Source organism: Acomys russatus, chromosome 19 (assembly GCF_903995435.1).
Source record: "Acomys russatus chromosome 19, mAcoRus1.1, whole genome shotgun sequence".
Classification (NCBI taxonomy): domain Eukaryota; kingdom Metazoa; phylum Chordata; class Mammalia; order Rodentia; family Muridae; genus Acomys; species Acomys russatus.
Window position 1 is genome coordinate 65,629,257 of NC_067155.1, and position 27,651 is coordinate 65,656,907.

A 27,651-nucleotide genomic window follows, 5' to 3' on the forward strand; every position below is an offset into this window, starting at 1 on the left:
TCTACACAGAGAAACCTTGTCCTGGAAAGAAACAAACTTGCTAATGCCTGAATTTATCCTTAGAATAGTGACTAAATAGGACAGACAAGGATAGTGTGTGAAAACGGATCCTTAACAGCAGAAGGGGACAGTACCGTAAAACCTAAGTCCACATTCCTGGAATATTTCTTTTTTATTCTTTCCAAGACAGGGTTTCTCTGTGTATAGCCTTGGCTATCCTGGACTAACTTTGTAGACTTGGCTGGCCTCGAGCTCACAGAGATCTGTTTGCCTCTGCCTCCCAAATGCTGGGATTAAAGGCGTGTGCCACCAGTGCCCGGCTTTCCTGGCATATTTTCCTTCCTTTTTTTTTTTTTAAAAAAAGTCTTTCTTTTTTGAGACAGGGTTTCTCTGCGTCACCCTGGCTGTCCTGGGCTCACTTTGTAGACCAGGCTGGCCTCAAGTCAGAGAGTCACCTGCCTCTGTCTCCTGTGTGCTGGAATTAAAGGCATCTATCACCACCGCTTAGCTAATCTGGAATATTTGAGACAACTTGGAAAGGTAAAGATTCAAAAGATAGTAGACAAAGACGTAAGCAACCACAAATAAAACCACTTGGTACAGACTGTGAGGTACGTAACAAGTCCTGTCTATCTGCTGACAGTTTAATGACAATGCTCATCACCTGCTGTCCTATTTAATGAATGGCACTGAAATATAAGTCTAGTTTTTGTTTACTTGAGTAACAAAGACAATAACCAGGTCTACAAATACTTTCAAGGTGTAAGAGTTTCCTAGTTAATGAAGCTCAGAGGCCAGCCTCGCTACTGTGTGTACATGCACACGGCGTTCCCAGGGATGTTAGCCAGGAATCTACTAGAAACAGAACTGGGAAAATACCTTTGGGATACCCTCAGGGGCAGCTGCTCAGGGGCTTGGAGAGGAGACAGAATTCTTCCAGTATCTGTCCGCAGGTCCCTCTGCAGCAGCCCCACTAAGCTGGACTTTCCAACTGCCCAGCTTTGGCCTGGCTCACCTGACACAATCATGAGGAAGTAGCTCTGGCAAGAGGCTGCCTGTGGCAAGAACTGCAGGATGTTCCAGTTGTTCTCTAGTAAGTCCTCAACCTCAGGTTCCTCCACATCCTCTTCGTCCTCGTCCCTTTCCCTGTCCTCATCTTCTGTTTCCTCCCTTGGCTGGGAGGCCTGCTGTAACAGAGGCAACACACACAGTAACAAGACCTGGGAGACAAGACTCCTCTCGCCTGTGTCTCCTGGACTCTCGTACTGCAAGACCAGTGCTGCAAGGAACATGTCAGTTACCAGAGTGACTGGGAACTGTGTTTTCCATTCACTCTTCAGAGGGCACTTTAAATTTATCCAACTCCCCCTCCCAATAGGGCTAAGCAACCAGAAATTCCCAGTGATCAGCTTCTTCCTCTGAACTTAATAGTTTCTCCTTTGGCTGGAAGTGGTCCATGCTCCGATGCTAAGGCAGAAAGTCACTGGAGATGAGGGTTTCAAGGCTAGCCCAAGCTACAGTTAGAATCCATCTCACAGAGTAGAACCTCCTCTTGCGATGGTGACAGCTTTCCCACAGGCCCAAGCTGACTGTGTGCCTGTGTTCCTCCCAGAGTGAATTTACTTCCACATCAGCTTATAGGAAAGGTTGAGGCTGACACTCCGCCATTATCCTGAGGGCCACATTCCCTTTCCTCCCCGAGTAAAGTCTATCTTCTAACCCCAACTCTAACTAGAAGTGCCCCTGTCTAGACCTTTGAGCCATGGTGCCTTAGGAAGCCTTTACTTTGCCTCCAGCTTCCAGTCTTCCGTGAGGGCCCCACGGAGAACAAAGGTCCCTTGCCTACCCCCGGGTACTATTCTAGCACAAGGTGATCACCCACGCCCCTCCCCCACATGGCTCTCGGTGGAGACCTCTGTAACCCCCCAGTGTGTCTCATACCTGTGCATCACCAAATCTACCTGGCAGCGCCTGGACCCTCCTCTTCACAGCCCTGTACTGGCACCCTTCCCCGGACGGACATTGCCTGCTCTGTCCCCCTGTGGTTTATTAGTCTCAGAGGCAAAGCAGATGTCAGAATTTCCATCTCTGCTAGTGCTGAATCTCACCCTGGGCAAACAGTGGGCGATGCCAGCTCTCTGTGAGCACCTGAAGCTATTGCCCAGACACTGTGTGCCTCAGTTACTTCACCCCCCAGGGTGTCGTGCTCTCTTGCCATGTGCACCTTTGTCAGGGTTTCCACAGCTTTCCCTGTCCCTCTTTTCCATGAGTTTGCAAGTTTCTTTGCCCTCTAGGGCCAACACTGTGCTCCTAACTTTCCTATAAGGTGGAGTCAGCTGTTTGCTACTACTGACGAGAAGCCCCAGGAAAGCAGCCCCTGCCACAGGGGTGAATGTGGAGCCAACCTCACCTGTCCACAGTGAATACTAGATGGGACTTTTCCTTTGATTCCACCATAGTTGGTCGGATCCATCCAGAGAAGGAGTTCCCAGCATCGAGAGAAAGAGATTGTCAGGGAGTGGAAGATCTCTTTTGAGTGGATGCTGCAAGAAGCCAGACAGACACCCTGAGGTGGCACAGCAGCTTCCCTTCCTTCCCTTGTAGCTATGGACTCTCTTTACTTACAAGCAAACTTCAGCTGGACTCAGTTCCTCAAACTCTAGGACACTGAAAGAGCTGCCTGTAAACAGCCACCCTGAGAGTGAAGGTGGCCAAGAGGGGAGCCAGGGCCACCATCTCCCCCTTAGGTCGGAGGCTGGTCCCTAGCAGCACCACTTGTTCCCAGCACTCTAAATTTCTTCACCATCAGCACTGGCAGCTTAGTTGCCCTAACTCTAACCCTAACCCTAACTTCTAACCCTAACCCCTAAACCACATTGGTACCTACGAGGAAGGAAGGAGACTCTAAACAGACCACTCTTCTTCTTTCTCTCTTCCTTCCTTCCAAAGATTTATTTGGGCTGGAGAGATGCTCAGCGGTTAAGAGCTGTCTGCTCTTTCAGAGGTCCTGAGTTCAATTCCCAGCAACCACATTGTGGCTCACAACCATCTATACTGGGATCTGATGCCCTCTTCTGGCAGGCAGGTGTACATGCAGATAAAGTATTCATATTCATAAATAACTTTTGTTGTTGTTTTGAGACAGGGTTTCTCTGTGTAGCCTTGGCTGTCCTGGACTCACTTTGTAGACCAGGCTGGCCTCCAACTCACACCCATCTGCCTGCCTCCCGAGTGCTGGGATTAAAGGTGTGCGCCACCATGCCTGGCCAAAAAAAAAAAAAAAAGACTTGTTTATTTACCTTAATGTATATAAATGTTTACTGTTAAGAATATTTATTGCAGCCAGGTGTGGTGGTGTACATCTGTAACCCCAGCATTCGGGGAGGCAGGGGCAGAAGCAGAGGCAGGAGGATTGCTGTGAGTTCGAGGCCAGCCTGGTCTACAAAGCGAGTCCAGGACAGCCAAGGCTATACAGAGAAACCCTGTCTCAAAACACCAAAAACCAAGAATGTTTATTGCTCTATCAGAACTGAGAGTCCTGTGACTCTATCTAGCTCCAAAGGGATCTGACTGATATCCTCTTCTACTCTGGGCACCCACATACACAGGTGTACATATGTACACACATGCACACACACATACTCTCTTTCTCCCTTTCTCTCTCTCAAAAAGCCAAACCAAACCCAAACCCTCAAGACCTGTCTTATTTATATTGGTGCCTCTGGGCCCAGATAGACTTGGGAATATGATTCATTCAGGCAGGCATCACTGCAACTAAGAGCTCTGCATGGCTGACAGCCTGGAATCGGAACACTCCCATGTGCCCATGTCCACACCTGTGAAAAGCAACAGCACTTTACAGAACTTATAAACAGCAGGTGGTATTCCTTGAATACTTTAGACTTGAACAACATGCTTTATATCTGAGTTGTCCACCATAGGTAAACCATATGTGGTAGCCACTCTTTCATGACCACTGTACTTGCCCCTTGGTGTGTGCTGTACCCATGGCGGCGGCATTACCAGGATGCCCTCCACTAACCTGCTGGTAATATAGTGCACATAGGCAAGGGCATCCTCTAGCCGCCGCTTCTTAGTACACAGGATGATGCGGTTGAAGTTGGCGTAGATGACTGACGACCCTAGGCGCTTGAACTCGGCAATGAGCCTGTGGAGCAAGGTCGTAATTAATAGAGGAGGTGCCCTGGTGCAAAATACAAAGAGAAACCATGAAGACGTCCATGGTGCCATGAAAGAAGCAGTCCCTCACTACACTTGGGACGAGCAACAAGAGCAGATTCAGGACCCAAAAGTAACAAAGAAGAGATTTGTTTCTGTTTTGTAAGGTGAGGCTTAGGAGCTCTTCTAGAGGTCCTGAGTTTAATTCCCAGCAACCACATGGTGGCTCATGACCATCTATAAGGGGATCTGATGCCCTCTTCTGGCCTGCAGGTGTACATGCAGATAGAGTACTCCTACATTAAAACAAACAAAACACCCTATGAAGTCCAGACTAGCTCTGGACTGGACATCGGTCTCAGTTTCCTGAATGTGCCACTTGTCCAGGGGACAGGTCATGACTGGGGTGTATCTGAATTTACAGTCACCAGGAATAAGCTACTTCTCAGCAACCATGTCTTCAAATTAATTTGTATTAAACTTGATGAAGACCCACTTCTTTGAGATGAGGATCTTCTGGTGGTCAGGGCACTTGAACTAGGCTCTACAAAGAGTCTCAACCACATATTCCTTTCTCTGCAGCCTGGTTAGGGTGGACATGATGACCCGGCCAATGTGAACTCTGGCCACTGAGCCTTAGGGCTTCCCAACGGCACCAGGTTTGGAATCTAGACTTCGGACAGCAGTGAAATCAGAAATTTGAATAACTGCCAGAGAATTGTCTCCAAGGTCCCTATAGGCAACAAGCAGGTGTATGTGCTGCTAAGGAGGCCACTGTTTGCAACCACTGCACACCATGCCCTATGGGAAACTTCACTCAGGCTCTTGTTTGGTTTTTTTGAGTCAGGGTTTCTTTGTGTGGCCTTAGCTGTCCTGGACTTTGCTCTGTAGACCAGGCTGGGCTTGACCTCAGAGATCTGCCTGCCTCTGCCACACTAGCAGCTAACCTGTCCTGGGCTTTACACATCCCAAAGGCACTGGCTTGTGGCCCTCTGCGCACAGCCCAGGGTGGAACACTCACTGTAAGAAGAGCTTCTTCATCATATTGTGTAGTGTCCGGTGCAAGGCTGGGTCATGGAGCAGAGAGCGCGGAGCCTGGAGCCAGCGGTAGAAGTGCATTACCTGGTTGTCAGCATAGATGTTGTGGTACTGTGTGATTTCCTTCACCCAGCCAACCACCATGCTCTTTAGGATCCTGAAAGACGGCAAAAGAGGAGGGCCCACATCATCACGGTCCCCTCTCATAATCCCTAATTGCCACTGTCTAAGTTTTGTCCTTCTTAAGACTTATTTTTAACTTTTTAAAACTTCTGTGTAGCTGTGAGGGATGCAGTGAGTACAGGTGCTCACAGAAGCCAGAAGGTGCCTGATATATTGGAGCTAGACTTACAGGTAGTTGTGAACTACTCAGCATGGGTTCTGGGAGCTAAGCTCACGTGCCTTGCAGTAGCAGTGTTTTTTTTAGACAGGGTCTCACTGTCAGAAGAGCTGGAATGGAAAGTGCTTCCTTCCATGTAAGGAACCAGGGACTGGCCTGATTTCCTAGACACAGGGAGACAGACACACGGGAGCTTCCTGGGGCCAATGTAATGTTCAGGTAGAATACAAAGAACTTTGGTCACGAAAGAGCCAGAGTATCAGAGACTTGATGCTGAGGTCACTTTTATGGCTTCCTGTACAAATGTCACTTTCATCAACTGGCAGTCTCTGCCATCTGAGTCTGACCCTCACCTGCTGCCACAACTCTGCTCTCAGCCCTCCTAGTCCAGTTCTTACTTCAGCAAACTCCTTTCTCCCTTCATCTGGAGGGACCAAGGCTGAAGCGTGTGTTCTAGAATCACAGACATGAAATGTCTGCCTCCTACTCAGCCACAGCAACACGTCCTACCTTCAGCTCCTCTGACCTTGGCTCTGCCATGTCTAGCACCACTCTGGAGGGCTGTGGGAATGCGGGCGGAGTGAAAGTGCCCTGTGTTTCTGGCACAAAGGAACTACTTTATATTATACACTGTTCCATCACCAGGAGCCAAGGCTGACCATATCTCTGACAGATGATACTGGCTCCTATGACTCACTAGGCTGGGTGCCCTGGGAATTTCCTGCAGATACACTGTTGATTACACTGAAAGCAATTATGTATCAAAAAGTTCTTTGTGAGAATAGCCCCTGGCCTCAGAAAGGTCTGATGGTAGCACTTGTACTGCCTACTAATAACTAGGTAGTGATGTGGGGACCCTGGATAGCATTATGGAAAACTCAAGGAAGGCACATCCCAAGAGTGCTGACTCTAAGGCTGGAGAAGGTACAGCAGCTAAGAGCATGTGCTGCTCCTGCACAGGACTGACTGGAGCTTGATCCCCAACATCCACACCTGGTTTACAACCTGCTATAACTCTAGTTCTAGGGGATCTGAATCCTCTGGCCTTTGTGGGCACCCAAACTGAAATGTACATGTGCCCCTGCCCAAAATAAATAGGATCTATGCCGGGCATGGTGGTGTACACTTTTAATCCTAGCATTTGAAGGCAGAGGCAGGTGAGTTTGAGGCCAGCCTGTTCGACAAAGTGAGTCCAGGACAGCCAGGGCGACACAGAAACCCTGTCTCGAAAAACCAATAAAATAAATCCTGGCACCTGGAAGGCAAAGGTATGTGGATCTCTCCCTTCCCTCCCTCCCTCCCTCTCTGTTTCTCTGTGTAGCCTTGGCTGTCCTGGACTCACTCTGTAGACCAGGCTGGCCTCAGAACTCACAGAGATCCTCCTGCCTCTGCCTCCTGAGTGCTGGGATTAAAGGCGTGTGCCACCACAGCCCGGCTCTATAAATTTGAGGCCAGTCTAGTGTACACACAGTGAGTTTCAGGCCATCCAGAGCTACACAGACCCTGTCAAAATATAAATATATATTGCTGACTCCTGACTTTAGCATTCTAAAGTAGAGGTTACCTTCTTCCTGCTGTCTTGTCTAGGAAGCTAGCACATTATGTGAGGGTAGATACCTGAAGGTGCTAGAGCAGAGGGCCGTCTCATCATAGCTTGCTGGGGTACTGGCAGCTTGGTTGCCTGTAACCATGTCCTCTAAGGAGGCTTGCTGGATCACATCGAAGCTGATGCCTACGCTGCCAGCCCCTTCCATGTCATTGACATGGTGGGACTGAAGGATGGTGTTGACTGCCAGATTTTGAATGTCCAGCTCCACACACACTGCAGAGAAACACAGTTTGACAGTTTGACCATGTGCCCTGGAAAACACTAGGCCTGAACCAGTCATTGCCACTTACAGGGCAGTCAATGCTGCCTAGCAAGTCAGGCATGCATGGTACATGACCTCTGACCAACATCTAACTTGCTGGTACCTGTTTAAGATTTGCCTTCGGAGCCAGGCGGTGGTGGCCATGCCTTTAATCCCAGCACTTGGGGAGGCAGAGCTGGGTGGATCTCTGCGAGTTTGAGGCTAGCATGGTCTACAAAGCGAGTCCAAGACAGCCAAGGCTACACAGAGAAACTTGGTCTCCAAAAACAAAACAAAACAGAAACAAAAAAGACTTGCCTTTGGGCTTATTCCACGTGGTTGAGCACTGAGCTCCACGTGCTAAGAAGGAGTCATTAAATGGTGGGGCAGAAGTGACCATCTTTCCCTTCTCTCACTCACCAGTGGAATAACAGCCAGAATTATTGATCTCTACAGTGGCTCGGTCATCAAACTCCATGATAAGGCGGTTGTCATCAGCTTCCTTCCCACCCAGGTCAGGCCGAGAGGTAGGGGACAGCCAAAGCAGGTGGTTATGGCGCTGGAGGTGGCGGGCAAAAAAGAGGTCTGAGCCAAAGGTGGAGATGTCTTCTGGCAGGTTCCCAACAGGAATGTGGAAGTACCTGTGCAGGGGTACAGGCTCAGCCCCAAGTATTCCAGCGTCACTCAGGGAGCATCACAGGGCCACACACTGTAGGCACCCAGCCTATGGCCTCATCTGCTCTCTTCTTGTGTGTGGTATTAGACCACAGTTTCTAACTAACTTCTACCACTGAACTATACCCAATTCCTCACCTGCTCATCTCAAAGGCCTGTGAAAGGCAAGTGTCTAAGTTGAGGTAGTGCCGGATCATTCGGCGAGCTCCATGGCGCTGCCAATCCAGGATTCCATAGCTGATCTTGTCAGCCACTCGGACGGGCACTAGTGGGAACTCTTCTAAGACAGGAATCTCACTGGCCAGTCTACACAGCTCCCAGCTGGACTGGACAGCAATGAGTGTGGGCCCACGGCGCTCTTCCTGAGTTTAGCAGAAGGCAGAAGAAAGGGCTCAGTGGAGAAAGCCTTGGGATGGAAGATTCCCACCATTAAACCCCGACTTCTCTTACTTTGTAGGCAAGCAGGAAACGCTGGATGGCTCTGCAGATGGTCTTCAGGTTAGTTTCAGCACGGACTTCAAAGGTGTGTTTTGGGGGAGGCAGGAGCTTGGGGCCAACCTTCTCCAGCAGCAGGCTATGTTCTGCTGAGTACAGAGCACTGAGGCTTGGCATTTGGTTGCTGCGTACCTAGGCAAACACCAGGTGTTAGGCCTACTGTATGTGTGTGTCAAGTGGGGTGGTCATGTCTTTCTTCACCATATCCTGCCCAACCCACATATTCTCACATGCCCCCGGCCCAAGAACTTACAGTATCCAACACAAACACAGATGCTCTCCGCTGGGAGGGGATAAAGACCCCAAAGAGTGCCTTGTGGCCCTGTGAGTGGTGGTACAGGTAGATGTGACGGATACTCCCTGTAGAACAAAGAAAACCGTTGCCTGAGATGCAGGGGAGGCAGGACAGGTGGTAAGGTTGTTGTTAAGGCTATACCTGGTTCCAAGTAGCTGAACTGGGCCAGAGAACGCATTTCTAGGTGCTCAAGGGAAAAGGTTTCAGCCTCCCAGCCGGAAAGGTGCCGCACCAGATGTTTGTTGACCACACACACACAGCCCAGCTTCATGAGGGCCCGGAATAACAACGGGACCTGGGAGAGTGGGTAGTATGCTGAGTCAAATGAAGACTCTAGAACCACAGCTCAGTCTGTGACCACATACGCAGCACGGCCTGTCCTTACCCCAGACAGACACGCTGCTGAAAGCCACTTTCCTATGGGCTGTCCCAACCCATGCCTGCCACTATCTACTCTCGCTGTTAACCACTGCCCCTGCCCGATTCCCCGTGGGGGATCTTCTCACCCAACTTCATCTTCACCAAGTGGCCAGTGCCAGGGAGACAGTCACCTGAGTCTCATACACGCCTTCAATGTCTGGTGCCGACAGCTCCGTGTTGATCTCGTTGATGTGCTCTTGGTACATGTCCTCTGGCACCGAGTACTCATAGAGATGGTAGGCGATGTTGGATCGAGGAAGAGCCCGATTTACCTGGTAACAATGTGGTGATGAGCCTTCCACACCTCTATAATGGACCTCCGACCAACTCCTAGGGCTTTCAGTACCTAAGACAGCCAGTTCACTTGCTCCAAAAATTATAACAAAAAGATCAAAGCATAATATTTCTCTCTCTCTTTTTCCCCCGAGACATGGTTTCTCTGTGTAGCCTTGGCTGTTCTGGACTCACTTTGTAGACCAGGCTGGCCTTGAACTCACAACAATCTGCCTGCCTCTGCCTCCTGAGTGCTGGGATTAAAGGTGTGCGCTACCATGCCTGGCTCAAAGCATAATCCCAAACAGTAACCTGAGGCTTCTAGAAAACCATAAATGCTTTCTTTTTTTCCTTTTTTAAAGATTATTTATTTTATGTGCATTGGTGCTTTGCCTGTAGGTATGTCTATACGAGGGTGCTGGATCCCTGGAAATGGAGTTACAGACAACTGTCAGCCACCATGTGGGTGCTGGGAATTGAACCCAGGTCCTCTGGAGGAGCAGGCAGTGCTCCTAAGCGCTAAGCCATCACTCCAGTCCCAGAAATGCTTTCTAGCTGAGGCATCATGAACATTTGTCTGAAGAACAATTTCCTAGTTCATTTTTGTTAGACTGCTCAGTTTTATTAATTGGAGGTCGCAGGCACTAAATCCCACAGAGAAACCATACTTTTTTGGCCAGAGAACAAGAAAGGAGATGATGGGGGAACCCTTACATGTTTACTGGTTGCATGTGTGGGAGCACGGAGAGGAGACACGCTGTGCATTAATCTTCACAAAAACAAACTATAGTCTCACTCCAAGCTGCAAATGCACAGACATGCTTGGAGGACCACAAAGATTTGAAAATGGATCTGACAATTTCTTTATACAAAGAAGGCAAGACTGAACTTGAGGTCAGGGCTAACTGGATTGGCTGCCTCAACATTCTCTGAAGGATTAAACAATTTTTAAAAATCCGTTTATCTATTTTGCGGTGTGTCTGCACGTGCGGGCAGGCATATTGAGGTCAGAAAACAAGAACTTGAAGGAATCAGTTTTCTCCTAACATGTGGGCTCAGATCATTAGACTTATTTACTCATTCACAATCATTTCACCAGCATAAATATTTTTTTCATATAAATGCCCACAATCAAATGCAAAATGTCCTCTATGGAATGAGCTTCATGATATAACAACCAGGGGAAAGAGTAATTCTCAAGGGAGAAGAGAGCCATCAAATGCTAGCCCTGAGATGACACACATCACAATTCATAAAAGCTTCATGGCAGCTACAGTTGTACCCTACCGTGAGCCAGCCAGACTAGATGGCTCATATACCTGTAATCCCGGCAGGGAGGCTGAGGAAAGACAGACAGCTGAGAGTAAAGTTGGCCTATGACATAAAACTGTTTCAATAAAATAAATTCCTGTGGAAAAGTGCTCGCTGTGCTCACATGAGATCTTGGATCTGGATGCCTTACACCATGTGAAAAGCTTGGAGTGCGTGTCTATGACCCCATTGCAGAGAGGTAGATGCAGGAAACCCTGAGGGATGGCCAGTCAGGTGCTCTTATAGAAACAGTGAGCTCTGGTTCATGTGCAAAGTGATTGACAAAGATGCCTGATGCTGACTTTTGGTTCCCACAAGTGGCGTGGGCGCATGCACGTGTACCCCCCAAACCCTAACCTATCACAGTATCTGAGCTCAGTAAAAGAATGAAGACAAAAGAAAATTATCAGTAAATGTGAAGATAAAACTATAGAATTTATTCAGTCAAAAAACAAACAAAACCTCAAAACCAGAGAAAAGGTTTTTTTTTTACAACCAAGTAGCCACCATGTACTGTCTTTCCTACTAAACACATGCATGAGGCCTCAGAATAAACAAGGTGGTCAGGGACCAAGAGAGCTCACATAGCACCACCTGGCAGGCAGCTCCCTGGCTTCTGCTCTGGCAAATCCTAATGGGTTACCTCACATGAAAGTAGGCAGACTCAAACTTTAGAGTGCAGTATGATTTCATAAGAGGGCATTCTAGCCGGGCGTGGTGGTGCACGCCTTTCATCCCTGCACTCGGGAGACAGACCGAAAAAGGACATTCTAAAAAGGTGATGCTATGGGGACAGAGGAAGTGTCAAAGGACGGGGTGAAGAGAAACCAGAGCACAGCGAGTTAAGGATGACAGAAGTGGTTTGTATCTTGAATGTCATGCAACCCCAACTACCATCACCCAAGCAGCATTATGTTAAAAAGACTGTACTTAAATGAACAAAACAAAGTCCGGAAAAATAAATACCAATCGTGAGAGTTGTTTCTTCAATAGCTAACTGGAAAACGGAGAGGTAGGAAATACAATTCCCAGCGCATCCTGCAGATTCCTTGATGATGCTGACAAGGACTTTCTATGTATACACTGCATGTGTAGCTCTTATCTGTTTTTATTTATTTTTTATTTTTTGAGACAGGGTCTCTCTGTGTAGCCTTGGCTGTCCTGGACTCACTTTGTAGACCAGGCTGGCCTCAAACTCACAGCAATTCACTAGCCCTGCCTCCCAAGTGCTGGGATTAAAGGCGTGCACCACCACGCCCAGCCTAGTTCTTTATTCCTTCTTTCTTTCTTTTCTTTTCTTTCAGTTTTTTGAGACAGGGATTCTCTGTGTAGCCTTGGCTGTCCTGGACTCACTTTGTAGACCAGGCTGGCCTCGAACTCACAGAGATCCACCAGCCTCTGCCTTCCGAGTGCTGGGATTAAAGGCGTGCGCCACCACACCTGGCTCCACAGTAACGGTTTTTTGTTTGCTTTTGAAATTGCTTGTATGTAACCCAGACTGGCCTTGAATTTAAGATCCTCTTGCCTTGGCATCCTGAGTGCTGAGCTAAAAGGCAAGGCCCATTCCACCCAGCCTCATAAGAAGATGCCCCTTAGGGACAGAGTACGCCGATTTGATCTCTAGCTTTGACAAAAACACTGAGGGCAATAATGTACATCTCCCCAGAAGGGAACAGATAGCCACAAAGGAAAAAGGTTCTGCAGTACAGACGTGCTCCTACACAGATAATCACCATACACAGCTCCACATGTATGGAAACCCAGTAGTCTCATGTGCCCATTACTCTGATGACCCCTGCCCACTTTCTAGGTGCATACTCCATCAAGTCAATGGGCTGGAATCAGGCCTCACATTTTCCACCTCCAATTATGCACCTCCCCCAGGTATCCCTTGTCTATAGCTAATGTCCAACTGTGAACAGATAATACCATAACCAGCTTTGGCCTGAGTTACTGAGACAAATGAGATGTCACATAGAGCCTTCCTCAAAATCTTCTAAGAATCTCTACAAACAACCACCTACCTAAAGTATGACTCCATTTCTGAGATGTTCTGAATAGCAAGTCCTCAGGCAGAAAATGGGATAGTGGTTGGCTGCCTGGGGCTGCAGGGGAAGGACAGAGGCAGCTGAGAAGTATAGGCTCCTTTTGGGGATGCTGAAGTCTGAAATTGTGACTACAGTCCTATTACCACAAATTCACCAGAAGCCAGTCAACTGTACTCTTGCAACGAGTAGGCTATATGGTAGGTGCACTTGCATCCCAGTAGTGTTCGTTGCCACAGCAGCACTTACACAGCCTGCTTGCAACTTCTACCCAACTCTCCTCTGCTCATCAGCTTGGTGCAAAGCAGCAGGCCCTGGCCCTGAACATCCAAACTCAGGCTTCAAGCAACTGTTCACAAGAACTGTTCACAATATCAATAAGGTATTTGGAGCTGGGCGTGGTGGCGCACGCCTTTAATCCCAGCACCCGGGAGGCAGAGGCAGACGGATCTCTGTGAGTTTGAGTCCAGCCTGGTCTACAAAGTGAGCCCAGGACAGCCAGGGCTACACAGAGAGACCCTGTCTCAGAAACAAAACAGAAGAACAACAACCACCCCCCGCCCAATGCTTTTTGGGGAATGGAGACAAGGCCAGCTCACCAGCTCAGTCCTTGGGCCTGCAAAGTCAGTGCTCCTGACCAATTCTCTGAGACACCTCAGAGGTGACACACAATCCCAGTGGCTTCCCTACCTTGCGATATGAAGGCCCATCCTCTGCTTTGGCTACCCGCTGGTTCACATAGAACACTCGAGGGATGTTCAGCTTGATGCAGTGCAAGTCGCTGCCGATGACAGCCCACAGGCGGAACAGCCCAGCCTGGCTGGTCTCACTGATCTGAGAGCAAATGCAGAACACATAGTACATAGCCACAGACCATACTGACACCTCCAACTAGGCACCTCCCAAGGAGCCTCCAGCCTTGCCCACATCCTAGTCTGTGCAGAGCCCCTGTGATGGGCAGAAGCTGAAGGCTTTTCTTATCTTCCACCCTATACTGCAGACTGGCTGCACACGCCCTCCTCTAGGCCCGTGCAGGGCTGCTCTCAATATCATGTCACCCCATGGATGAAGGCCAATACCTGTATAATCTGCCATGGAAGGTCCAGAATGCTGCGGGCAGTCCGTCGCAAAAAGCTCCCCAGCCCTGCGGCAGGCCCCTCTCGTATAGCCCCATGCCTTGGTACAGCTTCTGTTGACTCTAGACGTTGCTTCTTCCTGCGGGCCAGGCGCTGTTGGGCCTGCAGTTGCCACTTTTTCTTGTGGAACTGGAGCCAGACCAACCACTCTTCCTGGGACAGATGGCAATGCATCAACACCTTCCTCAAACAGCCTGCTTTTTATTCTTAAGCGTCAGCAGCTCTCGAACGCTCAGGCGTTTCTACAGCCAGGTTGCTCAGGGTTAGGACTTGCCTTAGGATCCTTGTACTATATAGCAGACCCCTAAGAGACAGAGAGCCATAGCAACTTCCCCTGAATTCTTACCTGGGTGGTTCCGAGGGAGGGAGGCTTCCCCAAGACCTCTTGCCAGGGCACACTCAGTACAGTATCCTGAGACTCCTCTTGGCTCTCCCAGACTCGCTTTCTCTTAGTGGCAACTGGGACTGCAGAGTGGTGTGGCTTTGTGAGTCCAAAGTCCTCGATGTCTGGTGTGCAGACACTCAGATTGTTTTCTGAAGCCTGGGCCATCACAATCTGGAAACATACAACCAAGGAACTTTTTTTTTTTTTGGAGACAGGGTTTCTCTGTGTAGCCTTGTCTATCCTGGACTCACTTTGTAGACCAGGCTGGCCTCGAACTCACAGCGATCCGCCTGCCTCTGCCTTCCGAGTGCTGGGATTAAAGGTGTACGCCACCACCGCCAGGCCACAACCAAGGATCTCAATCTGGTAAACTCTATCATAGAATTCTAAAACAGCACATCTCCCAAAAAGGGCTATTAACAGATTATCATACATTAAAAAAAAAAAAAAATTATCTTTAGTTATGTGTATTTATATGAGTGCAGTACCCTCAGAGGCCATAAGAGGGCACTGGATCCCCCTGGAGCTGGAGTTACAGGCAGTTCCTAATACCTGATGTAGGTATTAGGAACTCAGCTCAGGTCCTCTGCAAGAGCAGTTTAAGCTCTTAGCTGCTGAGCTGTCCTCCAGCCTGTTCTCCAGCCCCTTTTGGAGACAGGGTCTCACTATGTAGCTCTCACTGGCCTGGAACTGTCTATATAGCCAAGGAGGTCTTGAACTCCCAGGGCTGTGCCCGTCTGTGTCTAGAAGCACTAGAATTAGATAATGTGTCTTCATTCTTCTATGGAGGCTGACCATTCTAAGTTTCCCAGTTATTTATCAGAGTACGGCAGTTATTTCAAAAAGATGTATTTGTGAGCCTTTGTTACCAGGCTGTTTGTTTTGAGTCAGAGCTCAGGTTTTCTTTTCAAAAGATTTATTTATTATGTATACAGTGCACATTAGACCACATTACAGATGGTTGTGAGCCACCATGTGGTTGCTGGGAATTGAACTCAGGACCTCTGGAAGAGCAGTCAGTGCTTTTATGGCTGAGCCATCTCTCCAGGCCCCAGAGCTCAGGTTTTGCAGAGACCTGAACTCTTTTTGTAGACTAGACTGGCCTGGAACTCAGAGATCTGCCTGTCCGAGTGCTGAGATTAAAGGTGTGCGGCACCATGCTGCAATCAATTTTATAACGTAAACTAATGCACAGCTGTAATCTTAAATCAGGTGCTGTTCCATGCCCCTGACACTGATAATGTGCATGTATCATTTGCTGAAAGCTACAAATATGGGAGTTGAATGCAACTTCCTATAATCTATCTCAAAGACTGGAAGCATCCATGCATATTTATGGATACTGGTTGATAAACAATATTTGAGCTGGGCATGGTGGTGCACACACTTGGGAGGCAGAAGCAGGTAGATCTCTGAGTTTGGGGCCAGCTTGGTCTACAAAGTGAGTTCCAGGACAGCCAGGGCTACACAGAGAGACCTTTGTCTAGAAAAAACCAAACCAAACCAAAACACAAACAAACAAACAAACAAAAGATTTCTACAAAGTACTCCACCCATCCCCCATGTGATGCTTTCTATGCTGTTCACTAAATACAGCAAAACGCTCTTTAGGGACAGGTACGTGTACACATACAGACAGATACCATCCACACATAGACTCACACAGCCAACAGAGAAAAACAGGCAGACACAGGAACAAAACAAATTCAAAAGACAGAACTTAGGCCGGCACTGATTCAGACTCATACAGCAGACAGAGGATGGAGACACACGGAATATGAAAGAGAATTTAAATATGAATTAGATCTTGGTTAAATGACTCCAAGGGGAAATGCTTTTAACTGGGAGTTAATCACTAATGCTACAGTCTGAGCAAGAGCCAATGTTCTTACGTAGTAAACCATCTCCATCTCTCTAGCCCCTAATTACTGAGCATAAGGTTTTATTTAGGTATTAATGTAGCTACTTAAAAACCTAGTTAGAAGGCTAGAGATGGCTCTTTGAACCTCTGTGGCACCAGGTATGCTCATCATGCCCACACAGGCATTCAGGCAAAATATTTATACATATCAATTTGATAGTTTTACTAATTTGTGGTCTGTTCATTTATCAGTTAGGTTTATGTCAAAAATTTCCAAAATGATTGTGAATTTTTCTTTTATTTCAGCATTTTTTTTTTAATTTCAATACAATTTTTATTGCGTTCAAGGCTACATTGCTATAATTATGTATTCCTAGTGATCCAGATTTGAAACAGGACAGATCAGTGTCGTTAGGTACTTGCCTCCAAGGCTGACAAGTGGGCTCGATGTCCTTAGGACCCACACAGTGCAAGGAAAATGATTCCCCTGACCTTCACAAACACACCACACATATATACAGAAACGTAATAATAATAATTTAAAAGAGTCCTGCCAATGACAGGATGACTAAGATTTGCTGCCAGGCATGGTGGCACACCCCTTTAACCCTAGCACTTAGGAGGCAGGAGCAGGCAGATACTGAGTTCAAGGCCAGTGAGGTGCTATATAGTGACACCTTGTTTTAAAACCAACAAACAAGATTCCATAATATTGTTTGTTTTGAGACAGAGTTTCTCTGTATAGCTCTGGCTGTCTTAAAACTTGCTCTGTAGACCAGGCTGGCCTCAAACTAAGAGATCCACCTGCTTCTGCCTCCAAATGTCAGCATAAAAAACATATACCACCACATTTGGCTCAGTTTTTAAAGTGTGTATTTGAGGGCTGGAGAGATGGCTCAGAGGTTAAGAGCACTATCTGCTCTTCCAGAGGTCCTGAGTTCAATTCCCAGCACCCACATGGTGGCTCACAACCATCTATACTGGGATATAATGCCCTCTTCTGGCCTGCAGGTGTAAATGCAGAAAAAGCACTTATGTAAAAAAAAAAAAAAAAAAAAAAAAGTGTGTATTTGAGTGTCCATGTGTATTGGGGATTGAATCCAAGACACAAGACGCACACACCCACACCCATTTTAGGTTATTATATCCTAATAAGCCTATGACACTCTGGCTTATAGCTTACCTTTATTCTGTTCTGAGACAGTGTATTACGTGCTCCAGCTTGGCCTGAGCTCATATCCACCTGTCTCTGCCTCCTAACTACCAGAATGAGACACACTTCAAATTTTCTTATTTTCATTTTTTGGTTTTTCGAGACAGGATTTTCCTGTGGAGCCCTGTTGTCTTGGACTCACTTTGTAGACCAGGCTGGCCTTGAACTCACACAGCTCTGCCTGCCTCTGCCTCCTGAGTGAGTGCTGGGATTAAAGGTGTATGACATCACACCTGGCTACACTTCAAATTTTCAACACTTGATGTTTTTCTAGGGGAGGATGGCTCAGCAGTTAAGAGTTGGCTTTCCAGAGGACCTGGGTTCAATTACCAGCACATACATGTCAGCTCACAACCACTTGTTAACTCCAGTTTCAAGGAATCCAACTCCCTTTTCTTGCCTGTGTGTACTAAGCATGTAAGTATCTCATAAACACATATGCAGGCAAACACCCATACACATAAAATCTTTTTGTTTGTTTGTTCTTTTTTATTTTATGAGACAGGGTATCTCTGTGTAGCCTTGGCTATCCTGGACTCACTTTGTAGACCAGGTGGGCCTCGAACTCACAGTGATCTGCCAGCCTCTAACCTCCCAAGTGCTGGGATTAAAGTTGTGCGCCATCACGCCCGGCTCGTACATAAAATCTTTTTAAAAATGCTTTTTCCTCCTCTAATTTTAGTTACTTTTTATTTTTGTGTGCATGCCTGTGTGTACGTCATGTATATGCAGGGTCTGCAGAATCAAGAAACGGGTCTTGGATTCCCTGGAGCTGGAGTTTCAGGCAGGTGTTAGGGACAGAACTTGTGTCCAGGAAGGGCTTTCTTGGTTTTTTGAGGCAAGGTTTTCCAGGCTGGCCTCGACCTCAGACGCACTTGCATCTGCCTCTCGAGTGTTGGGATTAAAGGCATGTGCCTCAGTGCCCATCAGGAAGGTCTCTTAACAGATGAGCACCTCCATCTTCTTATCCATACTTTTCATTGTGCAGTCTTCAGTGTGTCTCCAGGAAATATTGCCATTTTGTTGAGAAGGCGTCAATTTTCTACAGTAGTGATGCAGGTCAGGTGACTATGTCTAATTTACATACCTCATTACTTATATGCAAATGAACTCTTCATACTAACTTGATTTCCCCCCACAATCTGCTTCTTATCATACAAAATGACACTGGAGGGCACTAATTAGCATGGTACCACAATGTACACTTTTTGAGATAAAGTCTCTTTAGAGGTAGTATCAGGAAATTATGGGCCAGATGTAGTGCATACAGGGAGTTTGAGGCAAGCCTAGTTTATACAGAGTTTTAGGATAGTCAAGGCTACACTGTCTCAAAACAAAAGAAATAAAGTGCACGGCTGGCAGCTTGCACACGTCGGTGGCCTGCCCTGTGCGTTACCTGTCTCTTTCCCTCGAGGACAAAGAGCTCGCTGATCTTCTTCTGCTTGAGGACATCACTCTTCTCTAGCAGCCTCTTGTGCAGCCAGTCTGGGTGTTTGACACGGGGGACTGGGTTCTTCACCTGAGCGGGATGGCACGCACCAGGAAGAAGTCTTATGTGGGTGTGTGGGTCTGTGGGTGTATGTGGGGTGGGGGTACCCCTGGCTTTTGTCTCACCTGCTGCAGAGCTGCAGGGATGGTGATGATTTTCTGGATGGCACTCCCCAGCCGCTCTATGTAGTAGTCCCAGTCCAGAATCTGGAGGCACAGAATATGAGAAGCAGCAATTGTCTACGTTGTTACAAGTCAACAAGTCCTAAACCCTTGTGTCCACTTCATCTTCAAGAAACTCCGTGGTCATTTTAGAGGTAGAAACTTGGCACAGAGCTTAATGAGACTATTGGAACAAGAAACAGGAGATGGCCAGGTGCAGAAGCACTAAGGGAGGCAGAGGCAGGAGGATCACTATGAGTTCAAAGCCAGCCTGGTTTACAAAGTGAGTTCAGGACAGCCAAGGCTACACAGAGAAACCCTGTATTGAAAAACAAACCAAGGGGCTGGAGAGAAGGCTCAGAGGTTAAGAGCACGGCCTGCTCTTCCATAAGTCTTCAGTTTAATTCCGGCCTGCTCTTCCATAAGTCTTCAGTTTAATTCCAGCAACCACATGGTGTCTCAAACCATTTAGAATGAGATCTGGTGCCCTCTTCTGATGTGCAGGAGTGCATGCAGGCAAAAACAGTGTATACATAATAAATAAATCTTAAAAAAAGAAAGAAAAAAAAAGGGGGTGGGGTGGGGAGGAAAACAAGAAGAAACAGTAGATGGCCAAGACAGGGTCGCAGCCTTATCCCATCTGAGAAGAGCAGCTTAACGGCTTCCCTAACATGAGCTCCTGGGGCCCTAGAACAATGGTTCTCAGCCCTAATGCTGTGACCCTTTAACACAGGTCTTTATGTTGTGTTGATGCCACAACCATAGCATTTTTATTTCTACTTAATAACTGTGATTTTGCTGTTATGAATTGTAATATAAATATCTATATTTTCTGTCTCAGGCGAACCCTGTGAAAGGGTCATCCGACCCCTCGTGGGTTGCAACGCCCAGGTGGAGAACCCTTGTCCTATATATAGGGTCTGTTTCTCTCCCTATCACATATCAGAAAAGAGAAAGTCATAAGTAAAGTTCTAATTGAGTCAGATGAAGCCCAAGTCAGGTAGATTCTGAATAGCTTTTTTTATATACCTTTAATAGTATAAAAAACCCTAGCAGGTGGAAATACGGCTCAGTAGACAGACACACTTGTCTCATGACCTGAGTTAGATTTCTGGCACCCACATGATGGAAGAGAACCAATTCCTGTTAAGTTATTCTCTCATCTCCACATGTATGCCATGAGACAGACAGAAGACACAAGCACGCAAGCACACACACATTGACACTCACTGTCCGAATATCAAAGTCTTGAAGTGATGAACTCTTTAGCCATTTCCGGAGAAAATGTTTCCTCACTGTAGGCTCTGCTTGGAAAATGGCAAGTGGAATGGCCCTAGGGTAGGAGAACAAGCAGAACTGTAAGCAATGCAAATCCCACCACAGCTTTATCAAATGTATATGCGGTAAAGACTCTGGCCAGACATGATCTTCAGTGCCATCTACTTTTCTGTAAAGGATATAATTTCATTTTTTTGGCTGAGTAAAACAACAGAATGAGAATATAGGTGACGCTGTTTATACGTATGTTTCTCTTCGCCCTTCTCCTTCTCCTTTGCTCTGTTTGGTCTTGCTCTTACTATGTCAACATAAAAGTAACTAAGACAGGGACAAAAGGGGCAAGGGCTAGTTAACATGATCAAAGCACGCTAAATACATGAAAGCGTCATAATGAAATCTCCTAATAATACAAATCACCGAGTAAGAAAAGGGCTGGAGCTGGATGCTTATCTTTCCACACTGGCCAACTCTTGACTTGTGGATTGTCTGATCATGTCTGAGGCACTTTCCTTTGGGTCCTTTATATCACTGATGCATTGAAATCTATTATTTTACTCTCTGGCCTGCATATGCTTCTGTCAAATTGGTTTTAGACCAAATTTCTTCTTTTCTTGACACTGGCTATTTTTCTTTACAAAAATATTTGCTGTTTTCTATAGGAAGGTGGTGTCAACATTTATCATGCACCCATTGCTTGTAATGAACCACCCAATACTCAGTGGGCGGAGGTGACTGATGCTGAAGTGTCCTATGTGCTCTCCCCTGGGGCTGACCACTTGTGGAGAGATGAGTGGCCTCCTCACAAGGGGCAGTAGGCACTCTTGGCGAGGCCTCCTCATGCACATGCCCTCTCAGCTCCTAGGAGGAAGAGGGCAAACGTTCAACCTCGCAACCCTTCTTGCCTCGTGCCATATGTACCTATTCCACTGGCCACAGAAGCACGAGCTGCCTGGGGTCTTTGGAAGCAGGTCAGGTACAGCTCTCCACAGAGAGTTAAAGTGTGTCAGAAGTACCCTGAGGTCACTGCAGAGACCACCACACTGGCTTCAGCGCCCCTGAAGGAACCACAGACTGGGGTCACTGGTTCTCAAGACTCCCGTGGGGTCACTTTGGATTTGAGGTTCTGTAACCCAAGTGTGACAAACCCTTTCTTCAGTGTGCACCAACCAAAGGAAGCCACATTTCCTGTTTAATTCATAGTCTCCTGGTAGGGAACAGGAACCGACCTAAGGGCCAGCCTGGTCTACATAGCAAGTCCAGGACAGCCAAGATAACACAGAGAAACCCTGTCTCAAAAAACAAACAAACAAACAAACAAACGAGGCTTTTACCTCTCAGTGACAGGAGACCCCTCTGGCTTTCGGGAGATGATATAGCGACAGCTCAGCCCAGCATCCTTGACCATCTGGTCTCCCAGGAACTCAGCCAGGCGCTTTGCTGTGCTGATGGATGTAGACTTCTGCTCCCCATAGTCCTCTAGCTTCCGAGACATGGAGCGGTTCTCAGAAATCAGCTCAAACAACTCAGAGTCAGGCATGTTAGCAGCCTAGAGAAAGAAAGAAGATGCCAGGAAGATGAAGGCCTTCTTTACTTTGATTCTTTAGGATTGTACCTATTTCTGCCCTGAAAAGCTGAAGGAAGGCTTTGGATTTCTAAAGGTAGAGTAATGTCATTAAAAAAAGAAGAAATGCTACCCTAGTAACCTTGGCTAGAGCCTAGCACTGCATTTAAGTGTGTGGGATAGAGCAGTGGCAGATGGCTCAGTGAGGGGCTGGAGAGATGGCTCAGAGGTTAAGAGTGATGGCTGCTCTTCTAGAGGTCCTGAGTTCAATTCCCAGCAACCACATGGTGGCTCACAACCATCTATAGTCATCTGGTGCTCTCTTCTGGCATTCAGGTGTCCATGCAGACACAACATTGTGTACATAATAAATAAATGAATTAAAAAAAAAAGATGGCTCAGTGAGTAAAAGTACTTACCACCAAGGCTGACAACCTGAGTTTTTTAATTTAAAATTTGTGTTGAAGTGTTTTGTCTGAATGCATTTCTGTGCATCCTTTGTGTGCCTTGTGCCCATGGAAATCAGAAGACGGTGTCAGCTCCCTTGAAACTAAAATTACAGATGACTGTGAGCTACCATGTGGTCGCAGGACTCAAATCCTGGTCCGTTAAATCACTGAGCCATCTCTTCCACTCCTGATGACCTGAATTTATCCTCAGGGTCCATATGATGTAAGAAGAAAACCATCTATTACAAGCTGCCCTGACTTCCACATGCACACTGTTACCTGAGTGCTGCCTCAAAATAAGTGTCTTAAAAAAAAAAAAAAAAGCACACAAAACTCTACCTTTTATCTTATTAAGTTATGCACAAACTATTAAGAAATATGTTATGAGCACTAACTGCCAAAGCCACACTGTGTGGGGAATAATTATGCCCAAGATAGAATATAAGATGACAGCCATCCAAAAGGACTGCAGTTCATGTGACATTGCTGGAACAATGGGATTCTGAAACTTCCTCACAGAGGGAAACGTGCAAGCCGACGAACTGATAAATGGCTCATAACAGACAGCAACGCAGTCAAATATCCCAAGGCAGAACTAAAGGCATGTTCGTTCGTACTGGCCCGTATTCCTTCCTTTTCTTTCTTTTGTAATGATGCAGATGAATTATAAAGATGATGTGTACAGCTGGATGTGGTGTGCACACCTGCAGGTGGATCTCTGTGAGTTCAAGGCTAGCCTAGTCTACATACCAAATTCCAGGACAGCCAGGCTACCCAGTGAGACTCTTATCTTAAAAAACAAAAACAAAACACAAAATTATCTGCACATTAAAAGACTTAAAAAAAAAAAAAAAAAAAAAAAAAAAAAAAAACAGGGCCGGCAAGATGGCTCAGTAGATAAATGTACTTGCCATCAAGTCTGAAGGCTTGCTAGTTCAATTCCCAGCACCTACACAGAGGAAGGAAAGAACTGACTTCCATAAGTTTTCCTGTAACTTCTACACATGCACATGTGTGCAAACACACACACACACACTTTTTAAAAGGTTTTTTTTTTTTTTTTTTCCAGACAGGGTTTTTCTGTGTAGCCTTGGCTGACCTAGACTCGCATTGTAGACCAGGCTGGCCTCAAACTCACAGCCATCTGCCTGCCTCTGCCTCCTGAGTGCTGAGATTAAAGATGTGTGCCACCACGCCTGGCCTTTAAAAGTTTTTTAGAAGGGATTTGGAGACACAGCTCAATAGTTACAGTTAAGAGCACTTGTTGCTCTTATAGAGGACCTGGGCTCAATTCATAGCAGCTTACAACTGCCTTGTAATTTTATTTCCAGGGTCTCTCATGCTGTCTTCTATCCTCTGAGGGCAGCAGATACACACATAGTGCACACATGTGCAGTCAAAACATACAGGAAACCAATAAAAACAAAAAATCCCAAAGACTTAAAAAAATAATTGGTTTGATAATTGCTAAGTTTTACTCTGGTGACCCCTTTTATTATCAGGCTCGCCCTCCACAAAGCTAGGAATTTTAGGGTACTGGAGCTAAGGAAGTCAGGGTTCACTAAAGTGACCCAGGTTCACTTTTTTTTTTTTTGTTATTGGTTTTTGACACAGGGTATCTCTAGCCTTGGCTGCCCTTGAACTCACAGTGATCCATCTGCCTCTGCTGGGATTAAAGGCAAGAGCCACCATGCCTGGCTCCCAGGTTCACTTGGTAACCTGGTTCTCCAAGAGGCTAGTATGCAAGTGCAATTCCTTGGAAGATGCTCACCCTGAGAACCAGCTGAGGAGGCAGGTGGCCGCTTACCTTGCTATAGAGTACATCTAGCCAGTAGTCAGCCACTTTGGCCACGGAGCCATACACCTCCTCTAGTGTGCTGCCCTTGAGGAAGGCCTCAAACACTGAGGACTGGAAGATTTTAATCAGCTGTAACTCCCCTCGGCGTTTCACCTCAAAACCTTTCAGCTCAGCCAAGGAACCATCTTCATTGAATACAGCATATCTGAAAAACAAGGGAGGCACCAGAAAGAAACAAACTCCAGGATGCTGTGTGCTTTGTCTCCCCTCTGCCTTCCTTCTTCATCCCCTAACCCTCGGGTCATCTTTGAGGCAGCAGCACCCCTTACCCCTTAGGCTAATGCTTTAGCAAACTGAAATACATTAAAAGGCCAGTGCTCACAGAACAGAACAGAGAAGGCTGGCACACCAGCATTCAGGCGCCTTTCCCTACAAGTAAATACAACAAACTCCACCCAGCTTGTTTTCATTTTGGCTCCAGGTCCATTTTCTCTAAGTCTTTAAGTTTTGTTCATCTACTCTGTTTCCTCTCCGAAACACAAGATTCCAAGATTCTACCTTTTCTTCAGCTTCTTTCCTTCTTCCTTGGAGGCTGGAAGGATCATAGCAAGGTATGGTCCATCAACTTCAAAAAAGATGCTATTCTCAGAGCGCGTGACATAGGTGAGAGAGGAAGGCTCTGCTAGTTCCTGGTACTGGTGGTTGGTAAAGCCTTCCTAAAAACAAGTAACAAGAAAGACTGTTGGGGGGGGGGGGGGCGGAGGCGATGGTCTGATGTATTTTGATGCTAATTAGTGCTTACCGGCTCTGTGACCAACTTTTTGTTTAATAAAAAGCCATTCTACCTGGGTAGGGCAAAGGAGATAGGTGGGGATAGGAGAGGAATTCTGGGAAGAAGGACTGCCAGGAGGAAGGAGACCCGAAGGGAAGAGAGGAAGGCCGCCAAGGGTTAGATGGAGGAGAAACACGTGGCTGGCGTGGATGGAGAATCCAGCCTAGATGAAGAACATGAGCAAGTATTTGGGATTATAGATAAAGAGGCAGCTTGATAGAAGTAATTGGAAACAGATGGCGTGGGACTGAGGCAGGGATCCCATGCCTGCCCCACTACGGAAGGTAGTTTAGAGCATTGATATCTGCCCTGCCCCAGGTTGACTAAGACTATTTTAAAATATAACAATTGTCTGTGTCTTGATTGACTGCTAGTCGGGCCTACTGATAATACATGTAATTTTTAAAAACAATAACTCCTAAGAGCTCACCCAGGAGGTCTCTCCTCAGAGAGGGCGGGCCAGCAAACAAGCTCTACCACGTAATGGACACAACTGGCGGCAGAAAAGCAGAAGTGTCTGACATATACAGCAACACTCTGAGTCTCAATTGTAATTTACAAGGTCTGGGTTGCATGTTCTATGTTTCCATATATATAGTCTTCTGGTGAAGGCAAAAAGATAGCATAAAACACATCAAGAGTTTCTGTGGAGGAGAGAGGCCCCTTAAAGGAATGTTTCCACTCCAGAGGTAAGACAGGGAAAATACAGGGTAAGGCTGGAGTTATCTACAGCACGAATAAGACAATGTTCTAAACACCAGAACCCAAAAGGAAACTGTGTGTTCTTGTGGCCAGCTAGGAACAAACTGAGCAAGAAAAGACATAAGGCTCACCCTAGGCATAAAGGACATAAGGCTCACCCTAGGCATAAGGACATAAGGCTCACCCTAGGCATAAGGACACAAGGCTCACCCTAGGCATAAAGGACATAAGGTTCACCCTAGGCATAAAGGACATAAGGCTCACCCTAGGCATAAAGGACATAAGGCTCACCCTAGGCATAAAGGACATAAGGCTCACCCTAGGCATAAAGGACATAAGGCTCACCCTAGGCATAAAGGACATAAGGCTCACCCTAAGCATAAAGGACATAAGGCTCACCCTAGGCATAAAGGACATAAGGCTCACCCTAAGCATAAAGGACATAAGGCTCACCCTAGGCATAAGGACATAAGGCTCACCCTAGGCATAAAGGACATAAGGCTCACCCTAGGCATAAGGACATAAGGCTCACCCTAGGCATAAAGGACATAAGGCTCACCCTAGGCATAAAGGACATAAGGCTCACCCTAGGCATAAGGACATAAGGCTCACCCTAGGCATAAAGGACATAAGGCTCACCCTAGGCATAAAGGACATAAGGCTCACCCTAGGCATAAAGGACATAAGGCTCACCCTAGGCATAAAGGACATAAGGCTCACCCTAGGCATAAAGGATGCCATGATGCATGCTGCTGTAAGTCAGTCAGTGAACAAGTAGGGGATGTGAATCAGAGGGAACCCCAGTGAGCAAGCAGAAGGAATGGGACAAACAGTAAACTGCCAAGAAGAAACACCAGCACAGGAAACCGACAATGGCACAAGTGACACTACCGATACGTGCAGAAGTCAGGAGTTATAAAGTTTAAGAACATTTCAAAACATGCCTTCATATAGTTAGTAACTGTGGTGGCTAGTCATCCTTGGGTGTTAGCAACGAACAGCATGTGAACAGGGAGTTAGGGAACATCCCTGTGGAGATGCCTGGCTGATATGGACAACCTGGTGATGGAGCTAATATCCCCAAAGATGAGGAAGTAATGATCAGGGATCACTCCCATGATATCCCTCCAAGGGTACCCAAATAACAGCCACATAACGAGACCTCCAAATTGACAGCAGAAAACACAATTCCAGATTAGCAAAGACCACGGCTCTGTCTAGGCCAAAGAGGGCACAGTGTGGGAACCTGGAGACTGGGATTCCAAATATATGTAGTTTAGTTATAGGCTATGTCAACATGCATTTCTTCATTTTGAGGACTATACTTTAGGCAGATATTAACATTAGAGAAAGGAGTCTGAAAGGTATAAACAAATTTTCTGCACTATTTGTGTGTGGTATATATCTGTATGTGTGCATGCGGAGGCCAGGTTGACACTAGATGTTTGCCTCGATTGGTCCCCCCCCCCCTTTTTGGAGAGAGGGTCTCTCTGTGTAGCCTTGGCTATCCTAGACTCACTTTGTAAACCAGGCTGGACTCGAACTCACAGAGATCCACCTGCTTTTGCCTCCCAAGTGCTGGGATTAAAGGTGTGCACCACCACGCCCAGCTTCCCCCCCTTTAAAAAATAATTATTTACTTATTTATTTATTTATTCATTTTGCATACAGAACTCTACCAGCAGAACAGGGTCTCCCACTGAACCGGAAGCTCATCAATTTGGTTAGGCTTGGTGGCCAGTGAGCCCCAGGCATTCACCTTCCTGTGTCTCGCAGCCAGCACTGGGACGGAGTGTGCACTACCATGCCCACCCTCTGTAGTACTATCTTTGAGACACTATATAAGTTTAAAATTGTTTTAAAAT

At 46.8% G+C, this 27,651-nt stretch overlaps 1 protein-coding gene across 1 annotated transcript in view; it reads right to left on the bottom strand.

The window, feature by feature from the left end:
* Positions 1-27,651, bottom strand: part of Pole (DNA polymerase epsilon, catalytic subunit) — a 45,952-nt gene that overhangs the window by 3,712 nt on the left and 14,589 nt on the right. The window contains exons 23-42 of the mRNA XM_051161763.1: positions 24,811-24,968; positions 24,262-24,457; positions 21,776-21,990; positions 20,397-20,499; positions 19,131-19,211; positions 18,913-19,035; positions 14,404-14,613; positions 14,001-14,210; positions 13,612-13,755; positions 9,424-9,564; positions 9,014-9,167; positions 8,831-8,937; positions 8,533-8,709; positions 8,221-8,444; positions 7,828-8,048; positions 7,175-7,379; positions 5,201-5,374; positions 4,043-4,168; positions 2,411-2,543; positions 1,016-1,187 (exon numbers count right to left, since the gene is read on the bottom strand). Coding sequence (XP_051017720.1) covers positions 1,016-1,187; positions 2,411-2,543; positions 4,043-4,168; positions 5,201-5,374; positions 7,175-7,379; positions 7,828-8,048; positions 8,221-8,444; positions 8,533-8,709; positions 8,831-8,937; positions 9,014-9,167; positions 9,424-9,564; positions 13,612-13,755; positions 14,001-14,210; positions 14,404-14,613; positions 18,913-19,035; positions 19,131-19,211; positions 20,397-20,499; positions 21,776-21,990; positions 24,262-24,457; positions 24,811-24,968 — 3,274 coding nt within the window. The remainder of the gene's footprint in view (positions 1-1,015; positions 1,188-2,410; positions 2,544-4,042; positions 4,169-5,200; positions 5,375-7,174; positions 7,380-7,827; positions 8,049-8,220; positions 8,445-8,532; positions 8,710-8,830; positions 8,938-9,013; positions 9,168-9,423; positions 9,565-13,611; positions 13,756-14,000; positions 14,211-14,403; positions 14,614-18,912; positions 19,036-19,130; positions 19,212-20,396; positions 20,500-21,775; positions 21,991-24,261; positions 24,458-24,810; positions 24,969-27,651) is intronic.